This window comes from Bos javanicus, chromosome 10 (assembly GCF_032452875.1).
Source record: "Bos javanicus breed banteng chromosome 10, ARS-OSU_banteng_1.0, whole genome shotgun sequence".
NCBI classification, from domain to species: Eukaryota; Metazoa; Chordata; class Mammalia; order Artiodactyla; family Bovidae; genus Bos; species Bos javanicus.
Window position 1 is genome coordinate 72,470,286 of NC_083877.1, and position 24,216 is coordinate 72,494,501.

At 36.3% G+C, this 24,216-nt stretch overlaps 1 protein-coding gene across 3 annotated transcripts in view; it reads left to right on the plus strand.

Annotated features, from left to right (window-relative positions):
- MNAT1 (MNAT1 component of CDK activating kinase) overlaps positions 1-24,216 on the plus strand; it is a 211,721-nt gene that overhangs the window by 63,820 nt on the left and 123,685 nt on the right. For all 3 annotated transcript variants that reach the window (XM_061429062.1, XM_061429064.1, XM_061429063.1), the window contains exons 4-5: positions 11,018-11,121; positions 19,883-20,023. In XM_061429062.1, the coding sequence (XP_061285046.1) occupies positions 11,018-11,121; positions 19,883-20,023 (245 nt within the window). The remainder of the gene's footprint in view (positions 1-11,017; positions 11,122-19,882; positions 20,024-24,216) is intronic.

Below are 24,216 nucleotides of genomic sequence, written 5' to 3' on the forward strand. Positions count from 1 at the left end.
TGCCAACAAAGGTCCGTTTAGTCAAGGCTATGGTTTTTCCTGTGGTCATGTATGGATGTGAGAGTTGGACTGTGAAGAAGGCTGAGCGCCGAAGAATTGATACTTTTGAACTGTGGTGTTGGAGAAGACTCTTGAGAGTCCCTTGGACTGCAAGGAGATCCAACCAGTCCATTCTGAAGGAAATCAGCCCTGGGTGTTCTTTGGAAGGAATGATGCTAAAGCTGAAACTCCAGTACTTTGGCCACCTCATGGGAAGAGTTGACTCATTGGAAAAGACTCTGATGCTGGGAGGGATTGGGGGCAGGAGGAGAAGGGGACGACAGAAGATGAGATGGCTGGATGGTGTCACTGAGTTGATGGACATGAGTCTTAGTGAACTCTCGGAGTTGGTGATGGACAGGGAGGCCTGGCGTGCTGCGATTCATGGGGTCGCAAAGAGTCGGACACGACTGAGCGACTGATCTGGTCTGAATCTAGGTTTGGAAATAATACAGAAGTTATAGACTATGAAAATTAGAGCAAGCCCAAGAGAATTAAATAATTATCTTTTTATTCTTTTCTCAAACCTGAGAGCCACGCTATACTCATATTATTTCTTAAAATAGAATTATAATAAAATTTATTACTCTGTAAAATATTTATATTGTACATTTTTTAGACAATTCAAATTTCTGAGGAATAGAGTATTCTAATTCTTTTTATTTCTTTATTAACTGAGAAAAACTCAAAACCTTTTATTTCGACTGTTTATCATAGCGAGTAGCACATACAGAACACAATTTAGCCTTTTTTCTGATATCTTTTAGTGCCTTGGAACCATTGCTTTTTTATTCTAATTGTATTCATTGTACTTTGTATGTAATAGCAACCCTGAATGGCTATAGATTTTAGCTGAAAAGATGATAATTTGGGGAGTGCTAAGGTAAAGCAGAAAAGTTAGGATATAGACTGAGAAGATGAACTGAAAACAAATTTGCAAAAATGGGCAAGTGTGCAGGTATGTAGAAATCTGGCTATACTTAGATATTTGGTTTCGGACAGGCAGTTGGACAACAAGCAGTAAGACATTCAGCTTACATTTATTCTAAAGGTAATGTGACTAGTCAAAAGTCTAGTCAGGCAATGAAGGGAGAGGAGATTACAGGTGTCACAGAGCAAGTTGAATACATGGTCACAAATCCAAGCAGTCAGGTAAGATAAATAAATTGATAGACCAAGAAGGAGGGGAAGGTGGAATCTTGATTCTGGAACAAGATTTTGGTTGAGCCATGATTTTGAAACTACATTTTTGTTTTTTTTTTTGCTGTGACATTATTTAATTTGGAGATATAAACCACCTGAGGGCCTGTAGGTAAAATCATGGCCAGAAGTGGGAGGTAGGAGTGACAGGTAAGAACAAGTCTGAATATTAGGGCTTACAATACTGTCATTTTTTTCTTTATTAGATAAGGAAACTAGCCCAGAACATTTAATTTGAAAGTGATTCTGCTAATATGTATATTCATGAAGGACTAACTTTAGTTGTAGTATGTTGACACTCTCTTAACCAAATTCTGCTTAGTTGACTTATTGGAGTAACTGATATTTCCCAGTCCCTCTATAACATGAACTGACTGATGATTGAAGCATAATCAATGCATAATGTATCCTGTCCATTAGAAGATGTCTTTAAGTATACTTCTGTACTTCTCTCACCAGTTCAGTTATATATAAAGTTGATTGCATAGGTTATCAAACCTTCTTATGCTGGTTATACTTTTTAATTGTAATTAATTTAAGTAGTTTGTAAGACTGGAAAAATTATAGAACTTTAGAAGGATTCTATTTCTGAAGTCCTTGGTCCACTTGAAAAAAATGGGAACTGAACAATATAGATAACACTTACGGTTTATACAAGAAGGAAGCAGAATTCCCATTAAAAACTGTACCTTAACTGTATGTTATTACATTAGAGAGTGACTGTACACTTAGTGCATATGCTTTAAGTTAAAGTGTTCAAGGAGTGTGTATATATGTTTCACCTCTTTGGCAGACTTTTAAAAGTAATCCACTACTGATCCCGATCATGTTGGACAAAGAGCAACTAGTTCTTTTGCATTTGAAAATATTGATGAAGTTTGGGACCTGGCCTCATGGATTCATAGTTTATTTTCTGAACTTCAGGTCAATTCAGCAAATATTGTTCTCTGTGAATTATTTACTTACTGAGAATGTGTGACCTTTGTGTTCAATAGGTTCATATTCTAAAGGGGAAGATAATTATGAAATTATAATTTAATGTGAAGGTATATGGGCATTTATTTATAAAGTATTTCAGGAATATAGATAGCAAAACAATTCAGCATTAGAAAGTAGAGGTAAAGTTTGAACCACAGAACACACAATCTTAAAAGATGAATAGTTTACCAGGTAGAAAGAGGATGGAAGAAAGTTTGTAGCAAAGACAAAGTCACAGAAATACATGTTGAGCATGTTGGATAATGTAGCAAGTGTTAATCTGTTATAGGGAGATAGAACCAGGGGAGTGACTAACAGACTGGACCTGGGTTAATGAGGGCTTTGTAAGCTAGACTGTAAGGGTTAAGATTTTATTCCGTGGCTAGTAGAGAGGCAGCAGAATATTGTGGTGAAAGTGAAAACTGAAAGTGAAAGTCACATGCACAACTCACTCATCTCACATGCTAGTAATGCTTAAAATTCTGCAAGTCAGGCTTCAACAGTACATGAACCATGAACTTCCAAATGTTCAAGCTGCTTTTAGAAAAGGCAGAGGAACCAGAGATCAAATTTCCAACATCCGTTGGATCATCGAAAAAGCAAGAGTTCCAGAAAATCATCTACTTTTGCTTTATTGACAATACAAAGCCTTTAACTGTGTGGATCATAACAAACTGTGGAAAATTCTGAAAGAGATGGGAATATCACACCACCTGACGTGCCTCTTGAGAAATCTGTATGCAGGTTAGGAAGCAACAGTTAGAACTGGAGATGGAACAACAGACTAGTTCCAAATAGGAAAAGGAGTATGTCAAGGCTATATATTGTCAAGCTGCTTGTTTAACTTATATGCAGAGTACGTCATGAGAAATGCTGGGGTGCATGAAGCAGAGGCTGGAATCAAGATTGCCAGGAGAAATATCAATAACCTCAGATATGCAGATGATAGCACCCTTATGGCAGAAAGCCTAGAACTACAGAGCCTCTTGATGAAAGTGAAAGAGGAGAGTGAAAACGTTGGCTTAGAGCTCAGTATTCAGAAAACTAAGATCATGGCATCTGGTCCCATCACCTCATGGGAAATAGATGGGGAAACAGTGGAAACAGTGACAGACTTTATTTTTTTGGGATCCAAAATCACTGCAGATGGTGACTGCAGCCATGAAATTAAAAAGACACTTGCTCCTTGGCAGTAAACGTATGACGGACCTAGACAGCATATTAAAAAGCAGAGACATTGCTTTGCTAACAAAGGTGCGTCTAGTCAAAGCTGTGGTTTTTGCAGTAGTCACCAATGGATGTCAGAGATGAACTATAAAGAAAGCTGAGCGCCGAAGGATTGATGGCTTTGAACTGTGGTGTTGGAGAAAACTCTTGCACTTCTTGGACTTGAGGGTCCCTTGGACTGCAAGGAATTCCAACAAGTCCATCATAAAGGAGATCATTCCAGAGTTTTCAAAGGAAGGTCTGATGCTGAAGCTGAATCTCCAGTACTTTGGCCACCTGATGTGAAGAACACGCTCATTGGAAAAGACCCTGATGCTGGGAAAGATTGAAGGCGGGAGGAGAAGGGGACAACAGAGAATGAGATGACTGGATGGCTTCACCGACACAGTGGACATGAGTTTGAGTAAACTCTGGGAGTTGGTGATGGACAGGGAGGCCTGGCGTGCTGCAGTCCATGGGGTCGCAAAGAGTTGGACATGACTGAGCGACTGAACTGAACTGAACTTACCGTCTGAGCCACCAGGGAAGAACAAACTAGAATAGGTAGTAACTAAGAGAGATAGTTAAAAGGGATGTTTTAGAGCTAGAGTATTTGAGTGAATAATTTCATGTAAGAAATTATTCTTACATGCAGTGGCCATAGGACTGGAAAAGGTCAGTTTTAATTTTGATCCCAAAGAAAGGCAATGCCAAAGAACGTTCAGACAACCGCACAATTGCACTCATCTCACACGCTAGCAAAGGAATGCTCAAAATTCTCCAAGTCAGGCTTCAACAGTACGTGAACTGTGAACTTCTAGATGTTCAAGCTGGTTTTAGAAAAGGCAGAGGAACCAGAGATCAAATTGCCAACATCTGTTCGATCATCGAAAAAGCAAAAGAGTTCCAGAAAAACATCTACTTCTGCTTTATTGACTATGCCAAAGCCTTTGACTGTGTGGATCACAATAAACTGTGGAAAATTCTGAAAGAGATGGGAATACCAGACCACCTGACCTGCCTCTTGAGAAATCTGTATGCAGGTCAGGAAGCAACAGTTAGAACTGGACATGGAACAACAGACTGGTTCCAAACAGAAAAAGGAGTACGTCAAGGCTGTATATTGTCACCCTGCTTATTTAACTTCTATGCAGAGTACATCATGAGAAACGCTGGGCTGGAAGAAACACAAGCTGGAATCAAGATTGCCGGGAGAAATATCAATAACCTCAGATATGCAGATGACACCACCCTTATGTCAGAAAGTGAAGAGGAACTCAAAAGCCTCTTGATGAAAGTGAAAGAGGAGAGTGAAAAAGTTGGCTTAAAGCTCAACATTCAGAAAACGAAGATCATGGCATCTGGTCCCATCACTTCATGGCAAATAGATGGGGAAACAGTGGAAATAGTGTCAGACTTCATTTTTGGGGCTCCAAAATCACTGCAGATGGTGACTGCAGCCATGAAACTAAAAGACGCTTACTCCTTGGAAGGAAAGTTATGACCAACCTAGATAGCATATTGAAAAGCAGAGACATTACTTTGCCAACAAAGGTCTGTCTAGTCAAGGCTATGGTTTTTCCTGTGGTTATGTATGATTGTGAGAGTTGGACTGTGAAGAAGGCTGAGCGCCGAAGAATTGATGCTTTTGAACTGTGGTGTTGGAGAAGACTCTTGAGAGTCCCTTGGACTGCAAGGAGATCCAGCCAGTCCATTCTGAAGGAGATCAGCCCTGGGATTTCTTTGGAAGGACTGATGCTAAAGCTGAAACTCCAGTACTTTGGCCACCTCATGAGAAGAGTTGACTCATTGGAAAAGACTCTGATGCTGGGAGGGATTGGGGGCAGGAGGAGAAGGGGACGACAGAGGATGAGATGGCTGGATGGCATCACTGACTCGATGGACGTGAGTCTGAGTGAACTCCGGGAGTTGGTGATGGACAGGGAGGCCTGGCGTGCTGTGATTCATGGGGTCGCAAAGAGTCGGACACAACTGAGCGACTGAACTCAACTGAATTGAACTTCATATAAGAAGTGAGTTAAGAAAGTGTAGGCTAGGATGAATTGCAGTATTCTTACCTTGAGCAGTTGTATGGTATTAATCTAGAAAATAGAAATGGGAGAAGTGGCATTATTTTTTACTGTTTTGTTGGGTGGAGAGTATGGAAATGAGGAAAAGACTAGTTTATGCCCTTTTAAGTTTTGTTAGGTTGTGACTCACACCACTTACTTAAGTGTCATTGTTCTGATTGTTATGATATACATAAAAGTTTTTTTTTTTAGACTTCCTTTTAAAATCTTGTTTCAGTAGCTGTTTATTTTGTGTCTTATTTCATTCTTTTAAAGATGATTAGTTAGATGTTTGTGATATCTGTATTTGCTATCTCTGTGTTAATCAAAAGCATGGTTTTCACAACTCTTGGGATAGGTATTTTAATCTATTTTGCATTTGGAGAGGAGGCACAGAGGGTTTAACTGTTGTTCTGGAGATCACATTGCTAATATATAATGTAGCCAGACTGAACATAGGTTTTCCTAACTTACAGAGCCCATCAAAGTACTTCGTAGTCTCAGAGATTAGTTAATAGTCTGAGTCTAGAATATGGAGTGCTGATTAGTATAGAAGAGTTGGAGAAGACAAAAATCTATATATTGGTGCTATAATTTTGAAGGATCTTAAAGAAGTTTGGTAGGAAGGAAGATAGGCAGGTGCTATTGAGGTTAGAATTAAAAGAATAAAGTTGGTAGGATGGCTAAGGAGTCAGTGTTTGAGGATTTATAAATTAGGGATCAGTCACTGTTACAGAAATTCATTATGAACCCTTTGAATATGATGAATATAAAAAGTTTAGAGCACTGTAATTTTGAGTAGTGGCATAAAAAATTACAATAGAAGGGGGCACATAGGAAGATGGACTTTCTTATAGCTTTGACAATGGGCCCTTTTCTGTGGTTATGACAATCTAAACATAAAAATTCTTGTTCCTTTTGGCCTCAGGGATTATCTCAAAGTTTTGTCCTTAGTTTCATAATAAACATATTATTCTTTTGGTTTAGGGTATTTTTGTTTTAAAAGGGTGAGAATGTCCTAAGGGCTTTAATTATGAATTCTGGATGTCAAAAAGACTGCAGAATTGCACTTAAATAACATTAAATCTTTCAGAAAATACAGTAGGTTTTTTGTTGGCTTTTAATACTTGACTAAAGACAGGTCAACATCTGAGCTAAGCCAGTAACCAGGATAGATAAAAGACCAAATAATTGTTATAGAAAATTCTTTTCTTTCTTCTAAGCTCTTATACCCATCTGCTTCATTGTATTATGAATGAGACTCGCCTCATCTGATGTTTTCAAAATTGTAATCCACTTTTAGTGTTTTTCTCGCTCTCTTTGTTTTTTAAAGGAAGAGATTTGTATTACTTATGATTATGGTTTGCATCTATTATATTGTTATTACCTTTGCTTTCTAAATTAAAAAAATGAAATAAACAAATTGGTTATTTGCATTTCATTAAAATTCATAAAATTTTTAATAAGCATAAAATAGAAATTATCTATAACAGATCAGTTTCACTTATAATTTAACTTTACTGTTCCTAATTTCTGTTTAATGAGAAGTTTTATTCAGCACATTGTCTAGCTTTGTGATAAACTGTCACTTTTTTTAAATTGCTCTAAACATTTTAATAAAGTTCAACATAGGATATCAATTTGATTAACTTTACTTGTCAGTAGATTCATACCATAAGAAACAAAGATTATTTTTTCCCTATAGTTTCTCATTTGCTTACTTTGCCTTTCTAAATAATTCAATTTTGTAATTATAAAGGTCATTTAAATTCAATCTGTGTTTATAAAGATAATTATAAATATTAGCATTTTGATTTCTTTGTTATTTTAGTGTTTTGGAGATATGATTGATATGCAATATTATATTAGTTTCAGGTGTATAGCTTAGTGATTCCATATTTTTATGTATGATGAAGTGATCATTGCAATAAGACCATTTACCATCCATTACTATAGAAAGTAATTACAGTATTATTGACTATACCCAGTCCAGTACTGTTGCCTGGAAAACCCCATGGATGGAGGAGCATGGTAGGCTATAGTCCATGGGGTCGCAAAGAGTCGGACACGACTGAGCAACTTCACTTCACTGACTGTGTTCCCTATGTACACGACATCCCTGTGACGTATAACTTATTTTAAACTGAAGTTTGTACTTCTTTATCCACTTTACCTGTTTCGTCTATCCCTCCCATACCCGTATTGGTTTATTTTTTTTCTCTTGTAATAATTCAGCAAGAATTTCTCGAGCTCTTACCAGATGTTTCTTTTTTTAATAGACTTTATTTTTTAGAGCAGTTTTAGATTCACAGAAAAATTAAATGAAATGTGCAGAGAGTTCCCTTATACCCCTTGTACCTCACATACACACAGACTCCCCCACTATCTGCATACCTACCTGAATGACAAATCTGTTATAATCAATGAACCTACATTAATATTGTCATCTCCCAAGGTCCATAGTTTACATTAAGGTTTACTCTTGATGTTGTACGTTTTCTGGGTTTGGATATATATAATGGCATGTATCCTCCGTTATAGTATTGTACAGAATAGCTTTAGTACCCTGAAACTCCTCTGTGTTCTGCTTGTTTGTCCCTTCTTCCCCTCAGTCCTTGGCAACCACTGATCTTTTTACTGTCTCTGTAGTTTTGCTTTTTTTAGAGTGTCCGTTGAAATCATACAGTGTGTAGCCTTATCAGTTGCCTTAGTAATACACATTTAAGTTTCCTCTCTGTCTTTTTTATGGTTTGATGTGCTGTGCTCAGTTGTGTCTGACTCTCTGTGACCCCATGGACTATAGCTCGCCAGGTTCCTCTGTCCATGTGATTTTCCAGGCAAAAACACTGGAGTAGATTGCCATTCCTCCTCCAGGGATCTTCCTGACCCAGAGATTGAACCTGCATCTCTGGCATCTCCTGCATTGGCAGGCAGATTCTTTACCACTGTACCGCCTGGGCTAACCCTTTGATAGCTTATATTTGGTGCTTAATAATATCTCATTGTCTGGATATACTCTAGTTTATTTATCTACTCAGACTACTGAAGGACATCTTGGTTTTTTCAGCAATGATGAATAAAGCTGTTGTAAACATTCATAAGCAGGATTTTGTGTGGACATGGGTTTTAACTCCTTTGGATAAATACCAAGGAGTGCAGTTGCAGGAGTGCAGGATTGTATGATAAGAGTATGTTTCATTTTGTAAGAAACTCTCAAATTGCTTTCCAAAGTGCTATGCCATTTTGCATTCCCACTGCAGTGTATGAGTATTCCTGTTGCTCCACATCCTTGCCAGCATTTGATGTCATCATGTAGGAGCATGGATTAAAGCAGATTATTTAGGGTAGATCAAACCTGCTTATAGGTCAAGCTAGAGGAAGCAGTTGTAAGTAATTGGAGAAGGAATCTAAGGGCTAATAATAGAAGCATAAAGATTAGAGAAATCCAAGGGAGATCTGAATTGAATTACGGAATAGGAGAGACAGTGATGAGGACCCTTATTTAGATGAGCTTATATTAACACTGAAAGGGGTATGGCAGTGGGCGGTACTTTAAAATATGAGTTTATATTCATATAAGTTAAAAACATTTTTTGTCCAGAGAGTTATAATAACCTTTAAATTTACGTATGTAAACTTAAAAGGGAGTTCAGTTCAGTTCAGTCACTCAGTTGTGTTTGACTCTTTGCGACCCCATGAATTGGAGCACGCCAGGCCTCCCTGTCCATCACCAACTCCCGGAGTTCACTCAAACTCACGTCCATTGAGTTGGTGATGCCATCCAGCCATCTCAATCCAGCCATCTCATCCTCTGTCTTCCCCTTCTCCTCCTGCCCCTAATCCTTCCCAGCATCAGAGTCTTTTCCAATGAGTCAACTCTTCGCATGAGGTGGCCAAAGTATTGGAGTTTCAGCTTTAGCATCATTCCTTCCAAAGAACACCCAGGACTGATCTCATTTAGAATGGACTGGTTGGATCTCCTTGCAGTCCAAGGGACTCTCAAGAGTCTTCTCCAACACCACAGTTCAAAAGCATCAATTCTTCGCCGCTCAGCTTTCTTCACAGTCCAACTCTCACATCCATACATGACTACTGGAAAAACCATAGCCTTGACTAGACGGACCTTTGTTGACCAAGTAATGTCTCTGCTTTTGAATATGCTATCTAGGTTGGTCATAACTTTCCTTCCAAGGGGTAAGAGTCTTTTAAATTCATGGCTTCAATCAACATCTGCAGTGATTTTGGAGCCCCCCAAAATAAAGTCTGCCACTGTTTCCATTTTTTCCCCATCTATTTGCCATGAAGTGATGGGACCAGATGCCATGATCTTAGTTTTCTGAATGTTGAGCTTTAAGCCAACTTTTTCACTCTCCTCTTTCACTTAGAGGCCTTTTAGTTCCTCTTCACTTTCTGCCATAAGGGTGGTGTCATCTGCATATCTGAGGTTATTGATACTTCTCCCGGCAGTCTTGATTCCAGCTTGTGTTTCTTCCAGTCCAGCGTTTCTCATGATGTACTCTGCATAGAAGTTAAATAAGCAGGGTGACAATATACAGCCTTGACGTACTCCTTTTTCTGTTTGGAACCAGTCTGTTGTTCCATGTCCAGTTCTAACTGTTGCTTCCTGACCTGCATACAGATTTCTCAAGAGGCAGGTCAGGTGGTCTGGTATTCCCATCTCTTTCAGAATTTTCCACAGTTTATTGTGATCTACACAGTCAAAGGCTTTGGCATAGTCAATAAAGCAGAAATAGATGTTTTTCTGCAACTCTCTTGCTTTTTCCATGATCCAGAAGGGAGTTAGGCATTTATAATTAAAATCACTTTGGATTAGAATTATAAAAAGATAGTTCTAACTTACTGAAAGTTTATCTCCTTTCTGAACATGTTTCAGTGGCTTCTCTTACTCAGCTATTTCAGTCTTCAGTTTTGGAGCCAGATTATCCTTTACCTTCCCTGTTAGGTTTCGACTCATATATTTCATACTTTTCCAGATCTAGACTATATGGGAAATGATTCAGTCTTAGGTCCAGCTATGTTGAAGATTAGAATAAAACCTGTTTTTGTTGGATAATATTTTTTATTCCTTTGGATAATTTTTCTGTTTCTGGAGCTTAGATTCTTTTCAGTATTGATTCTGACTAGTGTAGTAGATTTAAGACTTACTTTTTTTTAAATAAAAAATTTAAGTAATCTTTTTTATACTTTTAAAGTTAAAATGGGCAATATAAAATTCATATCCAGTGTGACTATAGCAAGCACACATATTAGATTTTTTGAGGTTATTTAGATCTGTAGGTAGTCTGTGTGATAGTCTGACAGTCTTTCCTTATATTTGGTTCATAAAATCATAGTTGCTGAACTAGAACTAGTTTCTATAAAGTAGGTGGTCAGTAAAAAGACACAAATGGAGCCGTAAGGAATGACAACCTGATGAATTAAGAAATCATTGTGATGAATATTTGGTTTTTATTATCTTTGCAAGATGTATGTTATTTCATGTCACTGTTTCTTTTCTCATGCAGTTTTCAATCTGACCAACAATGTGGATTTGGACAATACCAAAAAGAAAATGGAGATATACCAAAAGGAAAACAAAGATGTCATTCAGAAAAATAAGTTAAAGCTGGTTGGTGCCAAGTATTTTCTTCTTCTTTTGTATTAGAAACTAATGCTTCCACATGATCCTTTAAAAAGCTTTTTCTAAACCTAGTCATATTTACAAAGAATTTAGGTGTAATTAAGTCCAGAAATACTAGTATATTTATATATGCATATAGGTATGAGGCGCATATTACTATAGCAAAAACAGTTTTGATGGCATTATTAAAATATATTCTATAAAGGAAAAATAATTGTATGCATGCAGAGATTTAATTATCTAACTTACACAGTTTAGCTATCATTTCTTCAGTATAGCTAGGGTTTCTAGTTTTGGGGAAAGCAGAGGTAATTGTTTTTAAGGTGCTATTCCAGGAATTTGTAATCATTGGTAAAAATGATATAGATATGTTTGGATTACATAGCTTGAATGTTTGGATTACGTAGCTTGTATTTTTGTCTTGTACTTAGATTTACTTGTTTTAGTCTTCAAGTGTTTCATTAAGGCACTTCTTTCGTACAATAAAACTCTTGAGGAATTGACATTCTATTCTGTTCATATCCAGCCTGGCTTCCTTAGAAAGGTGTCTCATTTCCGAGAGCATCAGTGTGCCATAAAAATTACTCACTTTCCCCAGTAGCCTTCTCTGGGTACATCAGAAGATACATGCATAATAGGTATGCCCGGGTGACTTGTTGCATTAACTGTGTTTAACTTAATAAGGTTGTTCTTTCGAGTGAGTGCTTTTTTCATTTATAGTTTTAAGCTACCAAATCATATTGAGAGTTTAAATGAACGAATGATCTAATTTTAGGCTGGTTATATTATTTTAAAGTAGGAATTTCTAATTAACGAAAACCTTATAATGATAAGTTATTGAATACAATTGACCCTTGAACAACACAGGTTTGAACTGTGTAGGTCCACTTAACACCTGGATTATTTTCAATAGTGAATACTACTATACCACATGTTGAGATTGAATCCTTGGTTGCAGAACCTCAGACACAGAGGGAACCACTGATAAGGAGTGCAGACTAAACTATATGTGAATTTTCAACTGTGCCAAGGACCAGCATCCATAATACCTCATGTTGTATAATGATCAACTTGTACTTTGTTTAATGCATGTTACAGTGACTACATTTATTCTTCCTGTTAGCGTTTAGCACCTGAATCTCTATAACTAAGTGTTTTGGTCAGTAATTCATTATCATTTATTAATGGATCATTCTATGATGAGCATTTTATTAGTGATATGTAGCTATTTGGTGTTGGCATAAATACAGACGTAGGACCATTTTTTAAGATGGTGCAAGTTCATGTATATCAGTAACTACAGTGTCTTTGGGTAGAGCCCAGTTCTGTGGTGGCCCAAGGAATGTGGACTATATGAATGATGTATTTACTATCCTGAGGTAGCAACTTGCCTTTAATGTCTTTGCGAATGTTAAAGTCTCACTGTTCCAAAAACATCAGAATTGTATCAAAAAAGGGGAAAAAGCTCAATCTCTTGTATAGTTAGGCACATAAGATGACTCATTTCTGACAGAGAAACTATTACTGAGTTTACTGTGGAAGCTGAAGCTGCAACACTTTGGCCAACTGCTATAAAGAGCTGACTCATTGGAAAAGACCTTGATGCTGGAAAAGATTGAGGGCAGAAGGAGAAGCAGGTGACAAAGGATGAGGTGGTTGCATGTCATCATCTACTCAATGGACATGAGTTTGAGCAAACTGTGGGAGATCATGAAGGACAGGGAAGCCTGGCATGCTGCAGACCATGGAGTCGCAAAGAGTCAGACATGACTTAGTGACTGAACAACAGCAGCAGCAGCAGCTACAACAAAAACAACATACATTGCAAAATGATCACCATTATAAGTCAAGTTACCATTATGATTGTATGGTTACCATCATGATACAAAGATACTGTATTCTTGTTGACTATATTCCCCCACACTGTGCATTTCGTACCTGTGACTTATTTATTTTGTAAATGGAAGTTCACACTTAATCTTTCTCACCTATTTCTTTCATTCCCTATCCCCTTTCCCCCCAGAAACCTTCTGTTTGTTCTCTGTATCTATGACTGTTTTGTTATTTTTGGTTACTTGTTTTGTTTTTTCGATTCCAAATGTAAATGAAATCATACAGTATTTGTCTTTCTTTGACTTTTTAAATTTTAGCATAGTACCATCTAGGTCAATCCAAATGGCAAGATTTCATTCTTTTTTTTTAATGGCTGAGTAATATTTGATTTTATATATTACATCTTTTTTATCCATTCTTCTGTTGATGGGTACTCAAGGTGCTTCTGTTATCTTGGCTTATTTAAATAATGCAGAAATGAATGTTGAGGTGCATATATCTTTTCAAATTAGTGTTTTGCTTTCCTTTGGATAAGAACTCAGAATTGCTTGATTGTATTGTAGTTCTATTTCTGAGTTTTTGAGGAACCTTCTTATTTCCATAGTACCTGCACCAGTTTACATTCCTAGGGTCCCCTTTTCTCCACATCCTTTCCAACATTTGTTATTTGTTTTCTTTTTGCTGATGACCATTTTGACAGATGTGAGGTGATATTATGGTATTCATTTGCATTTCCCTGATGATTAGTGATATTAAGCATTTTTTCCTATGCCTTTAGGCCATCTGTATGTCCTCTGGAAAAATGTCTATTCAGGTTCTTTGCCCATTTTTTAATCAGGTTATTTGTTTTTTTGATGTTGAGTTCTATGAATTCTTTGTATATTTTGGACATTAACCTCTTACCAGATTTATTCTTTGCTACCCATGCTACCCATTTGACATGGGTAGATGTCAAAGAGCATATTACCCATGTTGTCTTGTAAGAGTTTTATGGTTTCAGGTCTTACACTTAAGTCTTAAATAATCCCTTTTGAGTTTATTTTTGTTGATGGTGTGAGAAAGTAGTCCTGTTTAATTCTTTCACGTGCAGCTGTCTAGTTTTTCCAACACCATTTACTGAAGAGGCTGTCTTTTTTCTTGTTGTATGTTCTTGCTCCCTTTGTCATGGATTAATTGCCCATATAAGTGGGTTTACTTCTGGGCTCTCTGTTCTATTCCACAATGACCTGTGTGTCTGTTTTTGTACTAGTACTTTGTTTTCTTGAAGACTGTGTCTTCGTATTGTAGTTTGAAATCAGGTAGTATGATACTTTGAACTTTGTTGTTCTTTTTCAAGATTGTTTTGACTATTCGAGGTCTTTTATGTTGCCATATACACAAAATTATTTGTTCTAGTCCTGTGAAAAATGTGGTTGATATTTTGATAGGGATTGCACTGAATTTGTAGATTGTGTTGGGGTAGTATGGCCATTTTAAAACTGTTAATTCTTCATGAGCACAGTAGATCTTTCCATATGTTTGTGTTGTCTTCATTTTCTTTTGTCAGTGTCTTACAGTTTTCTCTTTATAGGTCTTTTACTTCCTTAGATTACTTCCCAGGTATTTTATTCTTTTTGATGCAGGTGTAAATGTGATTCTTTTCTCTTTCTGATAGTTTGTTGTTAGTGTATAGAAATGCAGCAGATTTTTATAGATTAATTTTGTATACTGCAAGTTTACTGAATTCATCAGTGAGTTCTAATAGGTTTTTTGTTGGCATGTTTAGAATTTTGTATATATAGTATCATGCAATCTTCAAACATTGACAGTTTTTCTTCTTCCTTTCCAATTGGAATTCTTTTTCTTTTTTTTTGTTTGATTGCTGTGGCTAAGACTTCCAATACAATACTTCCAATACTTTATTTTTTAATAAAAATGGCAAGAGTGAGCATCCTTGTCTTGTTCCTGATCTTAGAGGAAATGCTTTCAGCTTTTCACTGTTGAGCATAATATTAGTTATGGGCTTGTCATATTTGGCCTTTATTGTTTTATGTTCATTCTGTGCCTACTTTGTTGAGAGTTTTATCATAAACGAATGTTGAATTTGATCAAAATCCCTTTTTATATCTACTGAGATGACAATATGCTTTTTATTTTTCAATTTATAAATGTGGTGTGTCACATTGATTGATTTGTGGGTATTGAACCATCCTTACATTCTTGGGTATAAATCTCACATGATTATGGTATACGATCCTTTTAATGTATTTTTGAATTTGGTTTTGCTAATATTTTGTTGAAGAGTTTTGCATCTATGTTCATCATAACTAATCTTTTTCATCTTCACTCACCTACCTATTTCTCCTATTATGTACTTTATCTAAGTGTTCAAGCCATATCTGGATAGTCTTCATATACTGTTTTTTAAAAAAACTTTATTAGAAATTGAAGCATAATTGTTTTACAGTGTGCTGGTTTCTGCTGTATAATAATGAGTCATAATTGGATAGAGTATATGTCAATGCTACTTTCTCAATTTGTTCTACTAAATATATGATAATTGTTTTTCTCTTTCTGACTTACTTCACTCTGTATTGTAGGCTCTAGCTTCTTCCACCTCATTAGAACTGACTCAAATTTGTTGCTTTTTATGGCTGAGTAATATTCCATTGTATATATATACCACATTTTCTTTATCCTTTCATCTGTTGATGCACATTTGGCTTGCTTCCAAGTCCTGACTATTATAAATAGTGCTGTCGCAAACATTGTGGGTATATGTGTCTTTTTGAATTATGATTTTCTCAGGTTATATGCCCAGTAGTGGAATTGCTGGGTCATACGGTAGTTTTATTCTTAGTTTGTTAAGGAATTTCCATACTGTTCTCCATAGTGGCTGTATCAATTTACATTTCCACTAACAGTGCAGTAGGGTTCTCTTTTTTCCACATCTTCAGTATTTATTGTTTGTAGTTTTTTGATGATGGCCATTCTGATTGGTGTGGCTTCCCTGGTAGCTCAGTTAGTAAAGAGTCTGCCTGCAATGTGGGAGACTTGGGTTCAATCTCTGGATTGGGAAGATTCCCCTGGAGAAGGAAATGGCTACCCACTCCAGTATTCTTGCCTGGAGAATGCTATGGACAGAGAAGCCTGGTGGGCTACAGTTCATGGGGTCACAAAGAGTTGGACATGACTGAGTGCCTTAACACTTTCACTTTCATTCTGATTGGCGTGAGAGGATACCTCATTGTAGTTCTCATTTGTATTTCTCCAATAATGAATGATGTTGAGCATCTTTTCACGGGTTTATTGGCCATCTATATGTCTTCTTTAGGGAATCATATACTGTTGGTAGTCTTTCCTGGCAACCCACTCCAGTGTTCTTGCCTGGAGAATCCCAGGGATGGCGGAGCCTGGTGGGCTGCCGTCTGTGGGGTCACACAGAGTCAGACACGACTAAAGTGACTTAGCAGTAACAGTAGTCTTTCCTTATGGTCTTTCAAACCTAGTTCCTCCTCTAATTTTATTATCGTTACTTTACATAGTATTCATTATTTCTTACTTGAGTTGGAATATTCCTCTGAGTATTCCTGTCTTCAATCTTGAACCCCAGTGATCTGTATTCGTCACTGCTTCTAGTCATCTTTCTAAATTCTGCACCCCTTAGTATGGTATGGTCAATTCTCCATTATCTGCCTTCTGCTGGCCTCTCCAGCTTTTATCAAGAGCTTTCCCCAACTTCATACTTAATTTCTTGGTCATACCAAGCATTCCAGCTTGATTTGTGTCTTTTTACCTTTGTTTTCTCTGCCTAAATGGCTCTTCTACTCTGCAGTGGGGTTAAATACCTACTGTTAGAAACCTGCTCAGCCTTCATGAGCTGAGCTTACCTAGGGCTGTTAAAACAAATTACCCAAAACTGGGTGATTTAAAACAATGAAATTTGTCTCCTACAGGAACAGGCTTCTTGTAAGCTAGAAGTCTGAAGTCAAAGTGTCATCAGGGTCATGGTCTCTCTGAAAGCTCTAGGGAGAAATCTTTTCTTTTAGCATCTTTGGCACCACTCTGATTTCTGCTTCTAACTTTCCATGGCCTTCTTCCCTGTGTGTCTGTATCCAAGTTTCCAGCATGACCTATCTTAACTTGGTTACATATGCAAAGACCTTATTTCCAAATAAGGCCACATTTATGGTTACCACGGGTTAAGAACTTCAACATGTATTTTGGGGGCACACATTCAACCTGTTAACACTCTGTGAAATCTGTTCTAACTCTGCCTGTCCTCCGTCATATCACAGGGAATTAACCACTCTATTAATTTTGTCTCCCACCATGCTCTGTGTAAACCTATCACTTGTTCTACTTATTGCTGATATGACACTGTTTTATTGTGAGACATCTTTTTCTGCTTATGGACCTACAGTCTAGTAATTCACTTTTCCAGCCTTCATATCTTACCCCCTAACTTTGTGCATTTATTCTTAGTAATTTTTCTAGATCAAGTTTGAATTTTCTTCTCCACTGGGTGCCTTAGTTAGAACAGCAATCTCAGTAATAGAAGTTTTTAAAATTATAGGGGAGAAATGCTACTAAAACTTAGCAACTGACTTAATTTAAGGCGGATGGGGTTGAGGGAGAAGGAGTAATAAAGATGACTTTGAGGTTTCAACTTGAGTTGACTGAGAGATGGGTGTGCAGTTAGCAGAAATCAGGAATACAGGAGGGTGATCAGCTTTGGGAAACCAAATGCTGAACTTAATTTTGGATATACTGAGTTTGAATTATAAGGGAAATATTTTTTCATTTGGGAAACTTGTTTATTTCTGGGAGTTTATCTAATTTGTGAATTGATATAATCTTAACAGATTAGATTAACAGAGATTAATAATATGTAAATATTATTTTACATAAAAATATACTTTTCTGTGAGATCTCTGTTAATTCATGTTAGTGATTCCAAAACATATTATACTCTCTCCCTCTATTCTGTATTTGCTTCAAGGTGCCATAAATTCTCAGTATTATGTTGAATTAAAAAAAGGTATGGCAATGGCACCCCACTCCAGTACTCTAGCCTGGAAAATCCCGTGGATGGAGGAGCCTGGTAGGCTGTGGTTCATGGAGTTGCTAAGAGTCAGATATGACTGAGTGACTTCACTTTCACTTTTCACTTTCCTGCATTGGAGAAGGAAATGGCAACCCACTCGTGTTCTTGCCTGGAGAATCCCAGGGACGGGGAGCCTGGTGGGCTGCCATCTATGGGGTCGCACAGAGTTGGACACGACTGAAGTGACTTAGCAGCAGCATTGCATTTTTAAGAGCAACAGTCAGGATTTAAAATAAAGCCATTCAGATATTACTATATTTCTCATTCATAAGACTTAAAGAACAAAGAGTTGGTATAATACTGCTTTTTTTAAAAAAATGTAAATTTATTTATTTTAGTTGGAGGTTAATTACTCTACAATATTGTATTTGCTTTGCCATACATCAACATGAATCTGCCACAGGTATACACGTGTTCCCCATCCTGAACCCCACCTCCCTCCTCCCTCCCCATACCATCCTCCCGGGCCATCCCAATGCACCAGCCCCAAGCAACCAGCATCATGCATTGAACTTGGACTGGCGATTTGCCTCATACATGATATTATACAGGTTTCAATGCCATTCTCCCAAATTATCCCACCCTCTCCCTCCCTCACCGAGTCCAAAAAACTTTTCTATACATCCGTGTCTCCCTTGCTGTCTCACATACAGGGTTATTGTTACCATCTTTCTAAGTTCCATATATATGTGTTAGTATACTGTATTGGTGTTTTTCTTTCTGGCTTACTTCACTCTGTATAATAGGCTCCAGTTTCATCCACCTCATTAGAACTGATTCAAATGTATTCTTTTTAATGGCTGAGTAATACTCCATTGTGTATATGTACCCCAGCTTTCTTATCCATTCATCTGCTGATGGACATCTAGGTTGCTTCCATGTCCTGGCTATTATAAACAGTGCTGTGATGAACACTGGGGTACATGTGTCTCTTTCAATTCTGGTTTCCTCGGTGTATATGCCCAGCAGTGGGATTGCTGGGTCATAAGGCAGTTCTGTATCCAGTTTTTTAAGGAATCTCCACACTGTTCTCCATAGTGGCTGTACTAGTTTGCATTCCCACCAACAGTGTAAGAGAGTTCCCTTTTCTCCACACCCTCTCCAGCATTTATTGCTTATAATACTGCTTTTAAATATGATTTAGGGTTGGAATAAATTTCAGAGTCTGAAAGTATTTGATATTTCTAAGGAACTTCATAAAAGGGAAGTAATGTAGGACTGTAGTTCATTCTCTCTACATATTAGCTTTGGATTTTGAATTTTTTAGTCCACAGAGAAGACCCTTGAAATTTATATACTTGTGTTAGAAAATAACTTCAGTTTTTCATAACTTATCTTAAATGGATGCTATTTGGAACTCAAGCATCAGAAAGACTTATTTTAACTTGGAATAAAGAAGTTAAGTACTATGATAACTTTTCATTATCTTACGTATTTTGAAAATTGTTTCTATTAAATGAACCAGTCTTTTATATGGAGTTTTTCAATTAATAGTTCTATATGGAGATGATCTCTTTGTTATTGTTGGGTTTTTGTTTTGCTTTCTTTGTTAAATTTCCTAAGTAAAGTCTTCTTAAGCAGTTTCCACATTTCTGCAGCTGGGATAAGTGTACTTTGTTTAGATTTCATTTAGTGCTAGATGTCATTCTCTTTAATGGTAACATGTCTGCATGAAAGAAAATTCTTTTAAAGTGGAGCTGCTGCTGCACTATTAAACAATTAGTGACTAGTGCAATTTATGCTTCGAAAAAAGGTAGTATGGAGTATGGTATAGACTTAGTTTTGGTTACTAAATTTATTTCATGCCATATATGAATGTTACTGTTTCAGACTCGGGAACAGGAGGAATTGGAAGAAGCTTTAGAAGTAGAAAGACAGGAAAATGAACAAAGAAGACTATTTATACAAAAAGAAGAACAAATGCAGCAGATTCTCAAAAGGAAGAATAAGCAGGCTTTTTTAGATGAACTGGTATGTATTAATGTTGATTATGATAAAAACATTTGTCTTCAGGGTTTATCTTTCCTCTTATGCTGGGTGATGGTATTTAAATGGCATTTCTATAGTTTGTGCTCATGTATTTACCTTCTATCCCTTTACTTTATTTATTTATTGATTTATGTATTGGCTGTGCTGCATGTTGGTTGCTGCATGTGGGCTTTCTCTAGTTCTGACAAGTGGAGACTGCTCTTCATTGTGGTGCATGGGCTTCTTGTCGCAGTGGCTTCTCTTGTTGCATAGCACGGGCTCTAGGCTCACAGGCTTCAGTAATTGTGGCACATGGGCTTTCTTGTTCTGCAGCATGTCAGAGATTGAGCCCATGTCCCTTGCACGGAAGGCAGATTCTTAATCACTGAACCTTCAAGGAAGCCCCTATTTATTTTTTTTAATGTTTGTTAATATCCATTTTATTTTCAGATAACAGAGCAATACTATAATTAACATAAGCCAGTTTACTATTAATAGGATGTTGATGTATTTCTAAGCTTACTGACTAAAACATGTTTTCAGAGCACTTTTCTCCTGATTGATACTGATTTTCTAATAACTAGCTCATTTTCAAGTATTTTGGCTTCATGCTGAAGTTTTAGTGACTGGTTACTCTGTGAGAACTGTATTTTGTATTTTTGCATGGGGAAAATACACTTGAAAGAAATGGTAATGTCTTGCAAGTTATTGGTGTTTTCTAGTTGTTAGTTGCCCAAGTAGTCAACATTATTAGATAATATCAGGGATTACAACCAAGGTTTATGAGATGTTTCATGGATTTGAGAATATATTATTTGATGCTTATAAACCAATGTAATACTGATGAAATTGCAACATGGAAATTGTCCTTTCCAGTAAAGGCTTTTTACATCCTTCCTTTCCCCTTTCTAGCTACGTAATTAATTTCCACGTGTTGTTAACATACTTAACTCTTCAGTCTACTAGTTGCTATGCTGTTTGTTATTCTGTGACCAGGTGAATGTGTATGTGTATATTTTTCTACTGTGCTTTTGCCCTAAAAGCATTTAAGCCATATAACCAGGAATAAAAAGAGAAAGCAAGATTATTTATTAGTTTAGTACAAAAGTATTTATGGCTTCAGACCATGAATTTTAAATCATTTTAACTAGGTTCAAACACATCTTTGTTAATCAAAATAGGAGCCATTACAATCAACACATTTTTGCCAACGAGAAATAAGTTTGTTTATTCCTGTAGCATAAAAATCCCTGCTTCAGGATTTGATGAACTCTTGGAAATCGTTTTCTGCCTCCTGCTGGTTGTGGAAGTGTTTTTCCCTGCAAAAAATTATTAAGATGCTCGAAGAAATTGTAGTCAGTTGGTGAGAGGTGAGGTGAATGTGGTGGACGAGGCAAAACTTTGTAGCCCGGTTCATTCAACTTTTGAAACTTTGGTTGTATGACATGTGGTGGGGCGTTGTGGTGGAGAATTGGACTCATTCTGTTGACCAATGCCGGCTGCAGGTATTGCAGTTTTTAGTGCATATCATCAATTTGCTCAATATACTTCTCTGATGTAATGGTTTCACCAGGATTCAGAAAGCTGTAGTGAGTGGGTCATACTGGCAGCAGACCTCCAGTGACCATGACCTTTTTTTGGTGCAAGTTTTGGCTTTGGGAAGTGCTTTGAAGCTGCTTCTTGGTCCAGCCTCTGAGCTGGTCATCACTGGTTGTTGGATAAAATCCATTTTTTTCCTCTCACATCACAATCCAATCGAGAAATGGTTCATTGCTGTTGTGTAGAATCAGAGAAGATGACACCTCAAAATGACAATTTTTTTGATTTTTGGTCAGCTTATGAGACACTCACTTATCAAGCTTTTTCACGTTTCCAAATTGCTTCAAATGCTGAACAACCATAGCATGGTCAACATTGAGTTCTTTGGCAACGTCTCATGTAGTCATAAGAGGATCAGCTTTGATGATGCTCTTGGTTATTGTTAACTTCTTATAGCTGGCCACTGTACTCCTCATCTTCAAGTCTTTCTTCTCCTTTGCAAAACTTCTTGAACCACCACTGCACTGTACATTTGTTAGCAGTTCCTTGGTCAGTCTCTGCTGCTTTACAACCTATTTTGAACTCAAATAAAAAAAGTTGCTCAAATTTTCTTTTTGTCTAATGTCATTTCTGTAGATGAAAATAAATATAAAATAAACAGTAAGTAATGTGATTAACCAAAAATATAAAGTGAGAAATGCACATTAAAATGATGTATAACATAACTAAATTTATTTAAAGATGTATTCCAGTATTAGACAAATTCAACAATGTAAAACTGCAATTACTTTTGCACCAACCTAATAAATTAGAAGTAGGTGGGAAAGTAAGGACCTTAGTGAAGCTTAGACAGTAAATGCTTATCATAAACCCTATCTGCTTTGTATGAGTGGAGCATAAATTTGGTTCTAAAAATGAGGACAAGGAATTCCCTCGTGGTCTAAATGGTTAGGATTCGGCACTTTGAGTGTCATGGCCCTGGTTCAGTCCCTGATCAGGAACTGAGATCCCACAAACCACACAGGGTAGTCCAAAGCAAAAAAATGAAAATAGCAATGTATAGCATGGAAGATTTTTTTGTTGTTGTTAGTAACTTCCATTAAATTTTTTGAAACTATTAAGTGGAAGTTGTGGCTTTAACAATTGAAATGATACATATTGTGTTTTACATTTTTTGTGGACATGTCGCCTGTGAGACATTAAAAACTTTAAAGAATGAATTTGTAAAGCTTCACGTTACAGGTTTTTTTTTTTGAAAGGTTCTTTCTCTCATCATTTTATATAAAGAGGAACATGATTTTCTTTCCTTTGTACGTTATTAATGCTTTCCTCTATACATTAATTCCAAATACTGAACTTAGATTTAAGACAAATACACACTCTAACTTTCTAAAAATGTTCCATTTATTATTAAGAATTTTTAGTTTTTATTTTGAGATTAGCTAGTTTTGCACAGCAATTCTTTTTGTATATTCTTTTTATCTTTAGTCTTGTAGCATGAAATTTTGGTGCCTCATTGAGCTGCTTTTGGCTTTTGAGCTGCAGCTGCCAGTGTTGTACATTGTGTATAATCTGGAGTTAATATTGGTTTTTGTTAAGAACTGCCCTCCCCTTCCTGTTTTCCTCACCTGCAAGTCATTACTGTGCATACTTTCTTCACTATTTAGATCATGTAACATAGTGGTTAAATAATCTTTAACAATTTATTGTATTTATTAGAACAATTAATTACAGCAGATTGGTTTGAATACCAATTCAATTTGAATTTCTGGTTTTCATTTTCAAATTTATTTTTAAAGATTGTTACTTTAATTTTTGAATATTTATTAAAAATTTTTTGTTAAAATGTTAACATCCATTTCATCCTTGTTGACCAATTGAAAGAATTCATTAAATTTCTTTTTATTTTCCTGAATCTGTATTAAGTATGTAAAAGAATGCATTGTATTTTTTCTATGTATGTTCATATGTTAAATTTTATTTAGAAAGACTGCATTATAAATATATCTAGTAGCTTAAATCTTAAAATGATTCTCTGGATCTAATTTAGACAACTAGTACAAGTACTCCTTATTAGTTTTTCTTCTCCTGTTTTTGGTCCTTATGCTAAGAGTCACTTTTTAACCTTTTAAAAAAGTATTGGCATTACATTATACTCTATGTGACAGAGTTTTAATGTTATGGTCTTAATCTTTATGACTTAAAATGTTGCCTAAAAAGTTCATTTATTTAATCCTAACTGTAAATTCAGAGTTTTTTTTTTTTTCCTAAAAGCTATTTGAAAAAAGATTTTTAAACAGGTCCTGACTTATTAAATATTTTTATATTCCTGTTAGAAACTTCTCTTCAGATTATGTCTTAAATTTTGCTAGGGCTAATATTGTCAAATGCAGTAGCTCATTTTTATTAGAATATTGTTTGCCAGATGGCTTGCTCAAAGTCAGTTAAAATAATCTTTCAAAATGGTCGTTATAAAGCTTTTAATAAGTATTACAGGTAGTCTTAATTAAAATTTCTTTAAATATTGAGCATTGTACCTTCAGGCTATTAAATAGCTTAGGGAACCTTTCAGGGTAAAAATGGAAAGCTAAGAATGAAATACTGGGTTAGCCAAAAAGTTCATTTGGGTTTTTCCATAAGATACTACGGGAGAGCCT